The sequence below is a fragment of the Psammomys obesus genome, unplaced genomic scaffold (genome assembly GCF_907164565.1).
Source record: "Psammomys obesus unplaced genomic scaffold, mPsaObe1.curated_primary_1811, whole genome shotgun sequence".
Classification (NCBI taxonomy): Eukaryota; Metazoa; Chordata; class Mammalia; order Rodentia; family Muridae; genus Psammomys; species Psammomys obesus.
In genome coordinates this window covers 18,858,378-18,871,917 of record NW_026596051.1, presented here as the reverse complement: position 1 = coordinate 18,871,917, position 13,540 = coordinate 18,858,378, and the positions used below count along the sequence as shown (strand labels likewise).

Genomic DNA, 13,540 nt, shown 5'->3' with positions numbered 1-13,540 from the left:
TCAGGAACCCTTGGGCCTGTGCTGGGTGTGTCTTGGACCACCTTTGCTTCCCAGGGTGAATCCAAGGTCTGGCAGCTTTGTGTCACCCCTGTAACACACTTCAGGGAGGGATCCTGCACTTCACACACCAGCCTCCTTTGGGCCAGGTAGACAAAGAGTCCTATGGAGACAGTCATGGCTGGCAAGGGCTGCCGTCTGGAGGCCCTGAGATTCAGGAGCCAGGTTACTGTCCGAGCTACCTCCGGACAGCTGTGGTATGGCCCAGAACGGCCTGCTCTCTGTCCTCTCAGTGCTTCCGGCGGCAGTGAAGAGGTCCCCAAGGAAGTAATGATAAGTCCCTCTCGGTGGTGCCCAGCCTGGAGCTTGGGCAGGACTATGCGCTCGAGACACTTATTAAATTGATGATTACAGAAAAAGACATGCGCATGCACCAAGGTCAGCTTGAAAGAAAGATCGAAACATGGTGTAAGGGATGCTCAAGGGAGCCTTTCTTGGGGAGGAGGCCCCAAAGCCAGAATCACCTGGAGAAGGGATAGGGAGATAGGAGCCTGGGCACCGAGAGAGGAGACAAAGTTTTGGGTGGTGTGCTGGATAGTTTTATGTCAACTTACCACAAGCTGGAGTCATCTGAGAGGTGGGAACCTTAATTAAGAAAATGTCTCTGTAAGATCAGGCTGCAGACAAGCCTGTAGGGCATTTTCTTTATTAGTGATTGATGTGGGAAAGCCCAGACTATTAGCACCATCCCAGGGCTGGTGGTCCTGGGTTCTATAAAAGCAGGCTGAGCAAGCCAGTAAGCAGCACTCCTTCATGGCCTCTGCATCAGCTCCTGCCTCCAGCTTCCTGCCCTGCCTGAGTTCCTGTCCTAATTTCCTTTGATGGTGAACAGTGTTGCAGAAGTGTAAGCCAAATAAACCATTTTCTCCCCAAGTAGCTTTGGTCATGGTGTTTTGTCACAACAATAGGAACCCTGACTTCAACAGGTGGCAACTGGACCTCTGTGGGGAACAGGCTCTAGGCAGGTGGAGAGATGGGGCAGGCAGGGCCTGCTGCCCAGTCCTGGCTTGTGGACAAGGTACATACCAGGCCTTCACAGTTTGACATGCTCGTGCCCTTTGGTGAGTCACCCACTGGAATACTTTTACCCTCCAGACATATGGGGTGTGTGTGTGGGGGGGGGAGTGCTGGCAAGAAGCAAAAACCAGACTTGGGCTTGGGCAGGGTGGGGTGGGAGGGTGCAAGCCCAAGGTCTGGAGGCAGATACATGGAGGTATCCCAGAAGGCCTCAGGGCAGGAAGGGCTAAGGGAAGGGCTTCATCTCATCATCTGGGACTCTGGTGTGAGACACCACCTATTCCTGGGATGAAGGACCTGAAGATGCTCCCCATGCCTGGTGGATCCACCTCAGGGGCAGGGAGGGGGAAGAGCAGCCTGGGGGTGGTCTCGTCCAAGCTCTGCTACTCCATCCCTTCAATTGCTCCACAATTAGGTGCCTGTTTTCTTCTGCGGTCCCAAAGTCTTGAGGGCTGGGCCTTCAGAAGATGGCTCTAAGCCAACATGCAGGTAGGTGGAGCACTCCATTGGCTGCTTCAGCTGCCTCCTTTGTTCCACTCAAGGTCTGGGGTTTATATATTTATCCACTCACTGGTTTTTACCTTAGATCTCACTGCTACCCACTGGGATGAAGCCTCCACAAGAGCAGGACTTTTCTTCAGTCTGATTTGTGGCCAGACTGGGCAGAGGCCTAAGAGTATGTGTGCTTTAGGATTCTCCAGGGGAATGGAACGCACAGAATAAATACAGACACAGGGGAATTTATTTGATTGGCACACATGATGGGGGCTGGGCAGTCCAACTGGCTGCACAGTGGAGAGGCTGAGAACCCAGCACTAGCTCAGTCCACCAGGTTCCATGCCTCGGCCATCCAAATCTGGCGCTGAAGGCCTAGAAGATTCCTAGAGAATTGCTTGTTAGCGCACAGTGGAAAGCCAAACAGCTGAAGAAGCCGGGCTTTGATGTCAGCAAAGGATAGAGCAGCGATAACAACAGGATGGATGAACACTCCAGCAAGGCAGGAAAGTCAGTACAAAGAGTTGGAGCTTCCCCTCAGATCTCCTTATTTCTGGGCCACCCTCATTGGAGGGTATGTCTTCCTATTTCAAATAACCTAATCCAGAAAATCCCTCATAGGTGTACCCTAACGCTTGTCTCACTGGTGATTCTATCTCTTGTCAGGCTGGCAATCCATATTAACCACTGTGTTGTGAGAGTGAGGCTGCTTTAATGGATATTCATGCTGACGGAACTAGGAGGGTCTTGAGCTGGTGCCCACATAGAGAATGCCAGGGGGAGAACAGATACTCCAGGGGCACTCTGACTAGAACACAGTGAGGCCCCTTACTTGAATGACTCTGGAGGGCTCCCTGGAGGAAGAGGACAGCGTCTGTCGACTCATAACCCTGCAGACTCTGGTTAAAGAGACCAGGAAATGCAGCCCAGCCACATCCACAGCCACAGCTGTCCACAGTAGGAGAGCAGGCCTCCCAGGAGGTAGAGGTGGTGGGGGGAGGAAGGGAGGAGGAGAGTGGGGGTTGGACAGGGAATAGCCTCGGACGGGGAGGAAGTGGGCAAACAGGGGAAGGGGCCCTGCTGGAGGTAAGGAATGCCATGTGCCAAGGTTCTGAGAAGGCCCAGCTGCGGCTTGGTTAGGGGAGGACCGGAAGGGACTCAGGGCAGACATGGCCTGACCCTTTGCACAGTGAAGTCAAGCCAAGGGGGGAGGCAGGGCTCTCTGGCTGAGGTGTCCCAGAGCAGCAGTTGGCAAGTGTGTGCCGGGTTGAGGCAACTGGAGACGTCTAAGCCCTGGCCCCTTGTTTTGGTTGTGTGTGCGTGTTTGTGTTCACACCCACATATGTGTATTAAGGAAAAACAGCTGTAAGGCTGAGAGAAGGGATGTTTTGAGAAACTTCCGAAATCACAGTCCAACTTACAAACTTGGGGTAGGGCCTCTAAATCCCTACATAAGCAGAGCTGACCGAAAGGCTCTCCATCAGCTGGTCCAAGCTGCCTCACATCTAGGCCAGACACAGAACCCCAACCCGAATAATGCCAATTGCCTTTGCAGGCTCAGGCAAGCCAGGAAACTGGATCCCTGCAGGTACCAAGTCCACAAACTGGCTGTAAAGGGCCTGTAGGCCGGGATGCACTGTGCCCACAGACAGGGCAGTAGATGGTAGGCAGGCGTGGCTGTCCTGGGAAGACAGACACGACAACTGTACAGAGTCTACATACTGAGCCATATTCAACAAGAATACATGGCTGTGCAGGGCCCCAAGTGTGCTGGGTCCACAAACATAGCTGTACTAGCAGGAGGCTCTAGCCGGACTGGAAGACACCCTAAGCTACACCATACCAGCAGACCAAGCTGTACTCATCCATCTTACTGGGTCTGTAGGCCCAGCCTTACTAAGCAGGCTTGGCCGTACTGGACCTGCAGAGCTGACCCTAGTTATGCTAGGCATGATGACCTGGTAGTACAGGAGAGGCGGACCCAGCCTACTTGGCAGGCAAACTCAGCCTTACTGGACCCCACACATCTGGCCCTACCAGACAGGGAAACCCAGAGGTTGGGGATTAGATATGGTCATATTATGCAGCCAAATATAGCGTATAGGATCCACAGACAGGGCTACTAGGCAGGCAGACCTGATGTACTGGGTCGACAGACCCAACTATCCTCCCCCTGCACAAGGATTTCTGTCACCCTGAGCTTATGCAAAAGAGTGAGATCTGTGTCACTAGCTCTTAGGTCCCCTCCCTGTACCTGTCTGTCTCCCCCTAGTCCCCACAGGTCAACTGCAGGAGTTGCAGTCTACTGAGCTTATAGGATGGGGTCTACTGAGCTTATAGGATTCCTGTTGCCTGTGGATCTGGATGTAGACCTCTCCTCTCCTCTCCAGCACCATGTCTGCCACGTCCGCCTGCTTCCTGCCATGCCTCCAGCCATGCTGATAATGGACTAACCTTCCAAACTGTAAGGCAGCCCCAATGAACTGCTTTCCTTTTAAGAGTTGCTGTGGTCATGGTGCCTCTTCATGGCAATAGAAACCCTAACTAAGACACCTACCCTTGGAGAAGCTCTTTGTATTTCAAAGAAGGATGACACAAGCCCCTGACTTAGCAGGAGCATCTTTCTACAAGAACAGGGAAAGCCATTTGGAAAAAAAAAAAGAACCAAAAAACCTGGAATGGAATATCCACAAAGACAAGATTTTCTGTCTGGAGTAGGAGCTGTAGGGGAGTGATTGCCTTGGCTTTAACATTTTATATGAAGCATTTATTTCAAGATTTGGAAAATAGAAGCCTTTGCTGAAATGGCTGCAGCTAGATGGCTGGTCCTAGCACCGTGACTGCTAATGTCTTCTGGAGTAAATGGGGAAACCGGGTCACATTGGAGGTTGGGGAGAATGCTGCCTGAGGCTGTGCTGGGAAAGCTTAGGTCATCTCACAGCCCCTCACTGAGGGAGGGGACTAAGGTAGGGATGGCACATCTTAGATGTGAGGCTCACAGCATGATGAATCTGTGTTCTGTTCACACTGGCTCCTCAGCCCTGCCCAGGGATGCACAGAACAGAAAGGAGCTGAGTCCCTCTTTGGAAAGGTTTAGTTAGGCGTGAATAGGAAACCAGCCAGAAGAACAGAGAGCAAAGGACTAGTGCAAAAGACGCCATCCAATGGCCAGTCAACAAGAGAAGATGTTCCCGTGGCCTAGCCTTGGGGAAATGCCACCTGAAGCACAGCGAAGTTCTGTGCTGCCACAGGAAAGGATGAAGAGAGGGATGTGTGCCTAAGCATTGGTACAATCCTGGGTGGCACTTGGGTTGCAGAGGTCCTGCGAGGGAGCTAACTGGTGTTGAAAGCCATTGAGAAAGATCTTCTTAATGCATGGGACAGTGAGGCCCAGACAATACCTGCAGAGAGACCAAGGGCTGGCTAACCTGACAGGCCCACAGCACTGTGTGGGAACTAGGCCTGACACCTACCAGCAGAAGGGCAGATCCAAGGTCCTATGGGTACACCTTGAGATGGTACGGCCAGAGAGCAAGAGTTCTGCCACCTGGTATCGCATGACAATGGCGGGGGGCGGGGGGCAAGACAAGACCAGACACTACATCGGTGCAAGACAGGCCACCAGCGCCATCTGTGCAGACTGGTCCCCAGGGCCAAGCGCTGATGAGAGGGCCCAAGAGGACAGCGTCTCACTACAGGGTAGGCTCACCTGTGAACTGAGTGGCTCTTGTGCACTGTTCTGTATATGTGCCACACATTGAACAGAGGAAGCTGGGGGAGGGTGGGCTGAGGGGTAGAGCTGGGTAGCAGGGGCTGAGGACTGGGAAAGTAGGCTTTTAGCTTCCATAGCCCTCTCATGGGGTCACTCAGGGAGAATGGCTTACAGGCCAGGGCTATGGACTCTGGAAAACACCAGCATTTGGAGCAGTGGGGGAGGAAACTCTCCTCACAGTTGGGGGTCTGTGGGCATCTCTTCAGCCTGGCATGATGGGAGGAAGGTGCATAAATACAGAGCAGACACATGGTCAGAAGCCAGCAGCTGGCAGGAGGCTGGCTGGGTTCCTGCTACAAAGGACCCTTATCCCCAGGGCTGAGCTTGGTATCACAGCTCTGTGAGCAGTGCTGACTTAGCCATCCATGCATGCCTGGTAGGCTGATCAGACAAGCTGGGAGCCCGTGTGTGGTGTGTGACATGCCTTATAAAAGTTCACTTGAAGACATGGTTTGCCTTATTGTACATGTACCTCATGTACAACATGGACCGGATGGACCTTTCCTTTCTGTACCCAGAGACACTGAAAATACTGGATAAAATCTGCCTACTTATGGTTGCTGTTAGGGGTAGAGACACTTATCTTACTGTCCAGTGGGGTGCACACGTAGCCTGATACAGGTGGGGTCTGAGGTTGCTAGGTTCGTCATATGGAGAACGGTGTGTGCGCAGGCGATGGAGCTAAACTGTTACTAGAAAAGGTGGGTGCACAGCCCAAACCAAGGGAAGTTCCGGGCTGCTAAGGTATTCCTATGCTTGTCTGTCTCTGTTGTGGCAAAGAGCCTCAGGCTGGGAGCAGGAACACCAAGGATTGTCACCTCACAGTCTGGAGACCAAAAGGTCCAAGGGTCAGGGATGAGTGGGCTGGTTTCTGCTGAGGCCTCTCTCCTAGGTTTGCGGAGAGACACCTTCTCAGTGTGGTCATAGGACCTTCTATGTGTTTGTCCTGAACTTCCTCTTTTTATGAGGACTCCAGTGGGGCTAGCTAGGGGCCTTAGTGACCTCATTCAGACTCAGCAAACCCTGTGGCCATACAAGACCCATCCTGGGGGCCCTGGCTTAAGATGCTTACATGTGAGTCTGAGACACAACCCAGCCTCTCTAACATCCTCCGTGGTCCTTGATCTTGGAAGGACATGGGTCAAAGACCCATAGTACTATGCACGTAGAGAACCCAGGACTCTAGGGACCTTTGTTCCCCTTCCTTTTTCAGGATGGCCTGTCCATGCTGAACCACTTCCTTATGGATAACGAATCTGCCCCTAGATGTCAGTCTCCTGCCTCAGATGAACCTTGTATGTTAGTCATTTGTCATGTGGCAAATACCCAAGAGAAGGGAAAGAGGAGGGTTTATCTCAGCTCAGGCTCTCAGAGGGTTCAGGCAAAGCTTGGCTGGTCAGTTGTTCCTGTGGTAAGGCAGAGCATCATGGAGGAAGGGCATGATATCACTTGGATGTTCATTCCATGGTATTCAGGAAGCAGATAGATGAGAAGAGGAAGGGACAGGATCCATCCTTCAAAAGCATACCTCGCTGACTTGTTTCTTCCAACTGGGACCTACCTCTGAATGCTTCCCTCATGTCTCATAATGCTGTCAAGTTATGACATCATCAGTGGATCCTTCAGAAGGGAGAGCACTTGAGAGTCCATTGATTGGCCAAACCTGCCTGAACCCTGCTATATCAGGGACCAAATCCTTCAACCCAGTAGCTCCTGGGATACAAGTCACATTCAAACTGTGCCTCTACCTGTACCAAAGGTTAACATTGCTGTCCTCGGTGATGGAGGTCAAGACATTAAGCAGAGCTTCCTGCAGCATTTCAGTGTCTCCATCCCCAGTCCTTTCCAGTGCTATCACACTACACAGATTCTATGGAACACGGATGCCTTCAAAGCTCTCTGGAAATGATATTGTTTCTTTAATAGGTCTAGAAAGGAGCAGCAGCTTTTGGCTTCTCATTTCTTATGATTTAAAAAAAAAATTGAACTCCAACAATAACAGGATGAAAAATGTATCTTCCCCTGGCCAAACACTCCATCAGGTCATATCCAATTCCAGCTTTATTCTGCAGCTGTCTACACCTCCTGCCCACGGCAGATCTGGCTCCATCCCTCCTTGAGGTGATAGGGTATATCCTCTGCTCACCACTACCCTCCCCATCCCTGGTCATAAGGGGCAGGACAGAAGACCTACCCATGGGTAGAGCCTAATACAGCCCCTGCTGCGAAACCAACCAGGAAGGGAAGAGGAAGGTATGGTCAAGCTCTCTCTCTCTCTCTCTCTCTCACACACACACACACATACACACACACACACACACACACACACACACACAACTAGGAAAGTACAGTCAGGTCTCCCATGTGAAGGGAGACTGTATCCCCTCCATTATGAGACAGTATACCTAGGGTACAGTGCCAAAGTGGTTCATGTTTCTCTGCAGCATCTGGACCTACCCAATAACTCCTCTACTAATTACTTGTTCATTCCTTTATTCATTCATCCATCCACTTAATCATAGATTAACTCAACCATTCATTCACTCTTCACCTAGCTTCCCACCCACAAATCCTTCATCAACCCATTCACTTACCAACCTATATGTCTACTTGTCTACCTATCCATTCCCCCAACCACTCAGTCATATACCATTGACTCATTGTCTATCCCACCCACCCACACGCCCACCCATCCCCCTTCATCTGTCACCCACCCCTCCAGCTTTTCCTTAATTACACGCACTGCCCATGTGTGTAGTCTTTTGCTGGCAACAGATGACTGAGACCCTGACCTCAATGGACTTCTAACCAGTGAGATCCATCCCAAAGCAACCAGATATGGCCTCCTGCATCCCAAGTTGTTGGGGGAAGTGTGGTAACAACTCCCTTTGGCAAATGGGTCACAGGTAGGTAGGTAAAGTGATACGCTGCCATGGTTCTGATGCCATGTGGGTGGCTAGCGCTCCTGGCAACAACTCTGCAACCACGCTGAGCAGGGAGTGGACAGGTAGAAATGTGTGTGAAGGGCAGGGAGGAAAGGTGCCAGGCCCTCAGATGTTAGCCTCGGCTGGAAAGGCTGTTCCCGAAGGCTGGTGTAGAGGGGACAGTCAGCCAGAGACAAAGTTAGGGACCAGAGCAGGCTCAGGACACACAGTCTTCTTAGTGGGAACCACTCAGAACACCTCCAATGGCTATTCTGGTGTTGGAAGAGACTCAGCCTTGTGGTAGGCAGAGGGAAAGCTGAGGACAGAGCTGTGTGCACTAGCAAAAAGAGAAATAAGTAGGCAAGAAGAGATACAGCACAAAACAGGGCCAGGCATCACCCTCAATCAGATTCAGGGACAGGCTTTCCCTGCCCCAGGTCCACTGGCTGCTGACTTCCTCCCCAGATTCAGGCCTGGAAACCAGAACTACCCAAGGATTTGGAAAGAATGGGCATTTCCCTGGCCCGAGTTTAGTTCAGTGGACCATAGGTCTTCCCTGTGCCCCAGACTGTATTGCTGGTGTTGATACATACTGTCTCAAGCAATCTGGACTAGGCACTGGAGAAGGCACTTAGTAGTTTCGACACAGAGGAAGTCAAGTACGGTAAGGTTAATGTGCCCATATCAAGGTACCAAGCTTGGATTTAGGCCTGGGCATCCTGCCCAAGCTACCTGTCCACTCTGCCTGTAGTTACACCTTTCCCAGGGGCTGACAGGAAGGATGCCTACCTGAACATTGTCCCATCTTCAAGGATGACAGCATAGAAAAAAATCTTCCTGAAAATAAAAAAATTAAAAAACAACTTTGTTCTGGATCAACAACTTTAAAATTTTGAATAACCATTAGGACTTTTTGTAAACTGAATTAAAGAGCTGCAGAGTACACCAGTCAGGGAGGAGGTGGTGAGCAGGGCTCACCCTGGGATTTTGTTTTCATACTCTAAAGCACCCAGCCCTGTAAGTCTATCTGTGGTCTCCTCCTAAAAAGCAAACAGCACACTGGTCCCTGCTTGGCTGTACTAAAACACCCTAGTGAACCTCATCAAAAGGGCAAGCAGACTCCTCTCCAAGCTCACCATCAGTGGTGGGAACCAAGCCACCAGGAAGGTACGCTGTCTTCAGCATCCTGAGCATCAGTAGAGGAACAGGCTCAGGCTTCAATTCCCCTCCATGCATGTACACCTTTTCTGCTGACCTTCTATGCCCACAGTACTGGAAACTTCTCTGGGCATCACATGGGAAACTGAGTCACTTAACCCAGCAGCTGGTAGGGTGAGAGTGAAGGGCAATGGAGGAGATGATCATTCCTGGGAAGCCATGTGGACTCTGGATGGGTTCTCCTACAGAGCCATCCTGACCTTTGGACTTAAGACCTAAGCCCTGAGCCTGAGGGAAACACCCTAATGTAAGTTTCAGAGACAGCAGAATAGGATCTGAACAAAGCAGAGACTGCCCCAGGGTCACTGGGCAGCTGGGCAGCTGGGATGGCCGAAAGTGAAGATACCCCTAGTCCCAAGGAGCGGAGTCACCTCTGCGGGTGTCTGCGCTGGACTCGCCTGCTCTGAGCAGCTAGGATGTGTGTAGTCAGAGGGTTGCTGCAGAGGAACCAGGTCCAGTGAGACACAACACTCACAAGCAGGTAGAAAAGTGTTGCAAGTGTTAACAGAAGGCAGGGCCTAAGGGGATCGGTACCCTGGGCTCAGTGAGGCAGCCAGGTTGATGGGGTCTCTTTCAGACATGACCACCTTGCATTACACAGAGGCTCTGATGACGCTCTGCTCTGGGCTTTATGTCCTGGGTGCCATGCAGCCCCTGAACTTGAGAGTTGCAGAAAAATCTCTGGTTTTAGGTGGAAGGACTACACAGCTTGGGGGCTCCAGATAGTGTGTGTCTGTAGCCACAATGCTGCAGCAGAGTGGGAGGGAGAGATTAACACTCACCTGCTGTACACAGGACCGACCCCAGAGGTCATTCTCTGACTGCCACATTTGCACTGAGGCACACATATATTTGCACTCACACACACATGCACAAAAACATTTTAAAAAGAAGCAGCTAATGACGATCAGGCACAGTAATACACACCTATAATCCCAGCACTCACGGATGCAGAGGCGAGTGGATCTCTGTGAGTTCAAGGCCTGGTCTACAAAGCGAGTCCAGGACAGCCCCGACCACACAGAGAAACTATCTTGAAAAACCAAGCTAGGGGTGGGTGCCATTACAGGATAGCAAGAACGAATGTGACTGGGTTCTCAGGGGAGACTGGACATACAGGTGACCCACAAAGGCAGCATCAAAGGCAGAATGGACAGTAAACTTGCTGCTGTGAAATACTTCCACCCTGAGAACACGGGAGCGCCTGCCTTCCTGGAGAAGCGGCTGGAGGAGGCACTTACCAAGAGCATTAGCCTCTGACTTGTGTGCTCTCAGAGATCTGCTGGCATTTGTGCTTATACAATGTGACAAGGTGCCTTTCCTTAAGTAAGAATGTTGAACATTTGCCCAGCTAGTACTAGCACAGCTAGCCACTGCTCATCCCGTATCCACCCCTCTATAACAACTTGGTATCTGAAGTCCTGCAGCAGAGGGCACAGTGTAGTCCCAGCAAGCCCCTTCTGAGAGCTAGCCACATGCAAGCACATACAGGTGCCTAAGTGTCAGCCATAGTGGGATTGGATTGCAAGCTTCTAGACTCAAGTGTCTCAGGAGGAGGCTGATAACCTTGGAGGTCCATGTGGCTTGGTGGGGGAAATAGCCACACCATGCTAACACACATGAACACACACACACACACACACACACACACACACACACACACACACCCAAGCATGCACATGAAGAAAAGCATCCAAAAGAAAGCATGCTAACATGGCACCAGCTAGTATGACGCAGTCAAGTGATGGACATCCTTGGGAGAGGTCGCAGGACCACACACAACACAGGCCGCTCCCACTGCTCCAACTTCTCCTGGGTGGAGGGAACCTAGTAGGAGCCAAAAACCACAGTGAACAGGCTCTGTGCCTTGTGACTAAAGTAAATGAGTAAAAGGTGGCTGTTACTCTGAGGTGTGAGGTCACCAGAAACACTTGTTTTCTTCTTTGAACTCTGCTATTGCCCAACAGCGCCCAGTGATGGGCACGGGCTTCACAGGCAGACACAGGACAGGAGAAAGCATGGCTTCGATTTCAACACTTTATTGCAATTATTCAAGTTTTTACTGCTGTTTACAAATGTTTCGTTTTCAAGGGGCCTTTACAAGCCTCAATAATGTGGCCTCTGCCCATAGGCTCCACACGCCACCAGCCTCACTCTCAGGACCTAGGAGTGAAGCACATCACAGTAGCAAGGACTAGGGATACATGAGTCATCCCAGCAAGTCATGTGATGCCAACAAGCTAACAGGACACCTGTTAAATTCTTTTTGTCCAGAGAATTAGTCCTTGCCTCAGGGACAAAGACATACCCAACAGATAGATATGAAAGCATATATATGCACACTTAAAAAAAAATCAAGTCCATTTTGTGCCACACATATGCTCTTGGGTGTATGGGCATGCAGTGGAGAATGGTCAGCCTACCGTGGCTACTCTTAAAGAGAACTGACTCTCCCTCTCCTGGAAGCTATAGCTGCTGATACATTTTTCTACCATTTGAAACCTGTTGGCACCTCAGCCACCAGCAGAAGCTCTGCAGTCAGACTGCCTGACCCTGGGAACCACATGGCAAATCTTAATGCAACACTCTACTGACTGTGGACATGCTGGTGGGTCTCCAATCAAGACAGGATAGTAACCACACTCCCATACAAAAGTATGGTCAGGTGAGAAGATGGCTGAGGTGACCATTGTGTGGCAGGATGGGAGGGCACAGACCCTACCATCTGGGAGGACCCAAGGGGCCCTAAGACCTAGCCCTCATTGTTGGGAAATGCCATAGGTCCAGGTGGAGGGGATCATCTGTGAACACATGGCTCTCATGCTGGCAGGCCCCCACTGGCCTGGGGTGAGACTCTGGGAGGGGGCTGAGCCAGGACGGGGTGGGGATGACCAAGAGCAGGATGGTGGAGAGAGAGGCTCTCAGGCTCAGCAAGTACCTGGGGCTCAGAACAGCCCATTAAACAGGCTAAGGCTGCGGGATCCTTCCTACAGCAGGAATGGATGGCAGCATGGCCCCTGTGCCTTTCAGAAGCTCAAAGGTCTGGCAGGGTCAAGCCATGTGTGAATTTGCTGAGGGACACTTGGTGGGGACAGATGGCAGTGGGCATTTCTCCTGTTTTAGAATGAAAAGGACTGAAGCCATTGCCAACCAATTACTGACACAGTGGGGGATGTTGGTGGTGTGGAGACTGGAAGTGCCCACACACTTCCTCAGTGGAAGTGTTTCCTCAGGGGACACTTCTAGAGCCACCAAAGGACATAATCAAACTTTTTCCTCATAAAAATCTCCAAATTATGCCATTCTGATGGTCCATGGTATACACAGCGTTAAGTGGCAAGTGAACAGAGGCATGGGCACATCACAGCAGGGTTAAAGAATCAGAAGGCAGCATAGAGAAGAGAGCTTTGTAAAAACTCTCCCATGGATCCCCAAGTTCACCTAAGCAGAAGCCTTCGCTTTGTCTTCCTATCCATACCCCAAGAGAGCATAAATACAATCCTTTGTTAAAAACCCAAGACCCTCAGGGAAACACACTACGCAAACTCCCTGACCCTGCATGTGAGGCGTGGCCTCTCCTCATCCGAGGACGGGCGTGACAGGTTGACCAGGGATGAGGACAAGGTAGGGTGTGAGTGATTTTCAGCATGGGTATCTCGGCGTCTCGTGGGCCTCTGTGTCTGAGTTCAGGCCTCTGGATCAGCTGCTCCTGCTGTGGCCACCCTTCCCACTGTCTACAGCTGGGACTTCAGCCTGTCAGCCACCGGTTTGTGCGCAGTGAACTCAGGCCACCAGGCGGCCCGCTCCAGCACGCCGTTCTGCTGCAGGATGGCTGCCCAGAGGTTTTTATAGAGCTGCAGGAGACACACCAGGTAAAAGTGAAGGGCGGGGACCGCAGAGTCCTCAGAGGACAAGAAGTCAGTGCAATGCCCTCTGGTCTTGTGAGGACAGGAAATTCTCTACTGTCACTTTTTAGGAAATGTTAAGATGATGTAGTTTAATTTATATAAGCCTTTTATTTTTTTTAATAGGAAGCAATTAAGAAAATTTAATTATA

The 13,540-nt window shown here is 51.1% G+C and overlaps 1 protein-coding gene across 3 annotated transcripts in view; it reads right to left on the bottom strand.

Annotated features, from left to right (window-relative positions):
* Positions 1-11,506: 11,506 nt before the first annotated feature.
* Positions 11,507-13,540, bottom strand: part of Acox3 (acyl-CoA oxidase 3, pristanoyl) — a 33,527-nt gene continuing 31,493 nt past the window's right edge. For all 3 annotated transcript variants that reach the window (XM_055623882.1, XM_055623883.1, XM_055623884.1), the window contains exon 19: positions 11,507-13,337. In XM_055623882.1, the coding sequence (XP_055479857.1) occupies positions 13,218-13,337 (120 nt within the window). In that variant the 3' untranslated portion in view covers positions 11,507-13,217. The remainder of the gene's footprint in view (positions 13,338-13,540) is intronic.